The 1,603-nt window shown below is 33.4% G+C and overlaps 1 protein-coding gene across 1 annotated transcript in view; it reads right to left on the reverse strand.

The window, feature by feature from the left end:
* Positions 1-1,009: 1,009 nt before the first annotated feature.
* The window catches only part of LOC103608341 (unconventional myosin-XVI-like), a gene marked incomplete at its 3' end in the record, with an annotated part of 83,272 nt that continues 82,678 nt past the window's right edge, over positions 1,010-1,603 (reverse strand). The window contains exon 9 of the mRNA XM_008592789.1: positions 1,010-1,127. Coding sequence (XP_008591011.1) covers positions 1,010-1,127 — 118 coding nt within the window. The remainder of the gene's footprint in view (positions 1,128-1,603) is intronic.

The following is a 1,603-nucleotide window of genomic DNA, read 5'->3' on the forward strand; positions in this document are numbered from 1 at the left end:
ACAATGACCTTTTCTTACTCTTTTTATGCATTTTATTTTTTGAATTTCATTTGGCAGCAATTTGATCTGGACATCTTCTTGCTATGAAATACAATACTTTTTTGCTATGAAATACAATACTTTTTTGTTTCTAGACTATGGTCAAAAGTAACTTTCCTGAAAGGAAGATAAGGTAACTTGAAAAAGCCAAATAAAATTGAGCCCTTTCAGAAATCATTTATAATTAGCCCATGTTTGTGTGCTGACAGCCATTGCTAAAGTTTTTAAAACAGTTGATCCCTTCAAGTGGATGAGGCTTTCCACCTACAATTGTATTTACATCATTCACTTACGTGGGTAGTATGTTTTGATTGGACAGGTGTACAATCCTAGGTGTACTCTAAATTAGTTGAATTTTAAGGAGGTTTTACAAAATACATCTTAAACACTTAAATCAAATAAGAAACAGTTTCCATTTGGGTTTAGTTTGGTGATTATTTTGATGTTTGCATGTGTCTTAATTCAATCATTTTAAAAATATGAATTCAGGTTTATTTAACGTAGACTTCAATTTATGTTATGTGAACAAATTATATACTAAGGCCATGATTTATTTAATTTCAGTATTTGAGTTATTTCCTATGTTCAGCAAGGATGATTCATTTCAGCTACTTTTGGTTTGAGTTTGGTTCCACGTTATACAGTTTATACAATAATCATCTTGAAAAGGTTCATCTTGCATTTAGGAATATTTTTCAATTCACAATAATTTTAGAACTCATAGCTGACAACCCAGGTACACATATCTTTGTTCTAACATAGTGAACACTTTCCAGAATAGTGTAAGAAGTTTATAAAGACGTCCACGGTGAAGGGCAAATGTTTTCTTCCCTGTGCTGGTTTATATCTGGCTTCTCCCCACTTTGTGTCTATTTGAAATGAGACCCAAAGTGAAGATATGTCTCCTGCCAGGGTGCTCTGCCCCCCTCTGGTGGCACAGGGAATTGCCGTTTGCTAATTGTGCACTTACCTCCAGTTACATGTTTTTTCCTCTCACAGAAATGTAGTTCGAAATACTTTATGAAGCAACTGGACAGATCATTAAGAGTTGTCTTGGCATGTCCAAAGGCTTCTAAAATGCACATGACCTGTAGTAGAAGAGAAAATATTATTGAACTCATTTAAAAAAATAAAATTGGGGGACTGATAGCATAGACACAGGGAATATTTTATTATCTGAAAGTTTACACTGTCCATATAATGCCACATAGAGTTTTTAAGGTTAATCTTTCCTCAAATGGAAACTACTAGTATCCTATGTCTCCTGTTGTAGACACTGTTAATAAAATCACGGTACCCAGATTACTTCTTGGCAGTCCACTCTCACTGTATGTAAGTGAAGGAAAAACATTCTCTTTACACACGTGAACCTAAATGTTATTTGAGATTTTAAACTTGAACTGAACAATAGAAGAGCTTTTGCCATTTTGGAGAAGAGTGATTAGAATTAATATAAGCAGTAGTCAGAATTTCTTTTAAAAAATAAATTCACTTAAACATTGGCATACAGCATTCTTTTGAATGCCTTACTTTCCACACATACTATTTTCCCTCTACTGTATTT

Source organism: Galeopterus variegatus, unplaced genomic scaffold (assembly GCF_000696425.1).
Source record: "Galeopterus variegatus unplaced genomic scaffold, G_variegatus-3.0.2 Scaffold8328, whole genome shotgun sequence".
Classification (NCBI taxonomy): domain Eukaryota; kingdom Metazoa; phylum Chordata; class Mammalia; order Dermoptera; family Cynocephalidae; genus Galeopterus; species Galeopterus variegatus.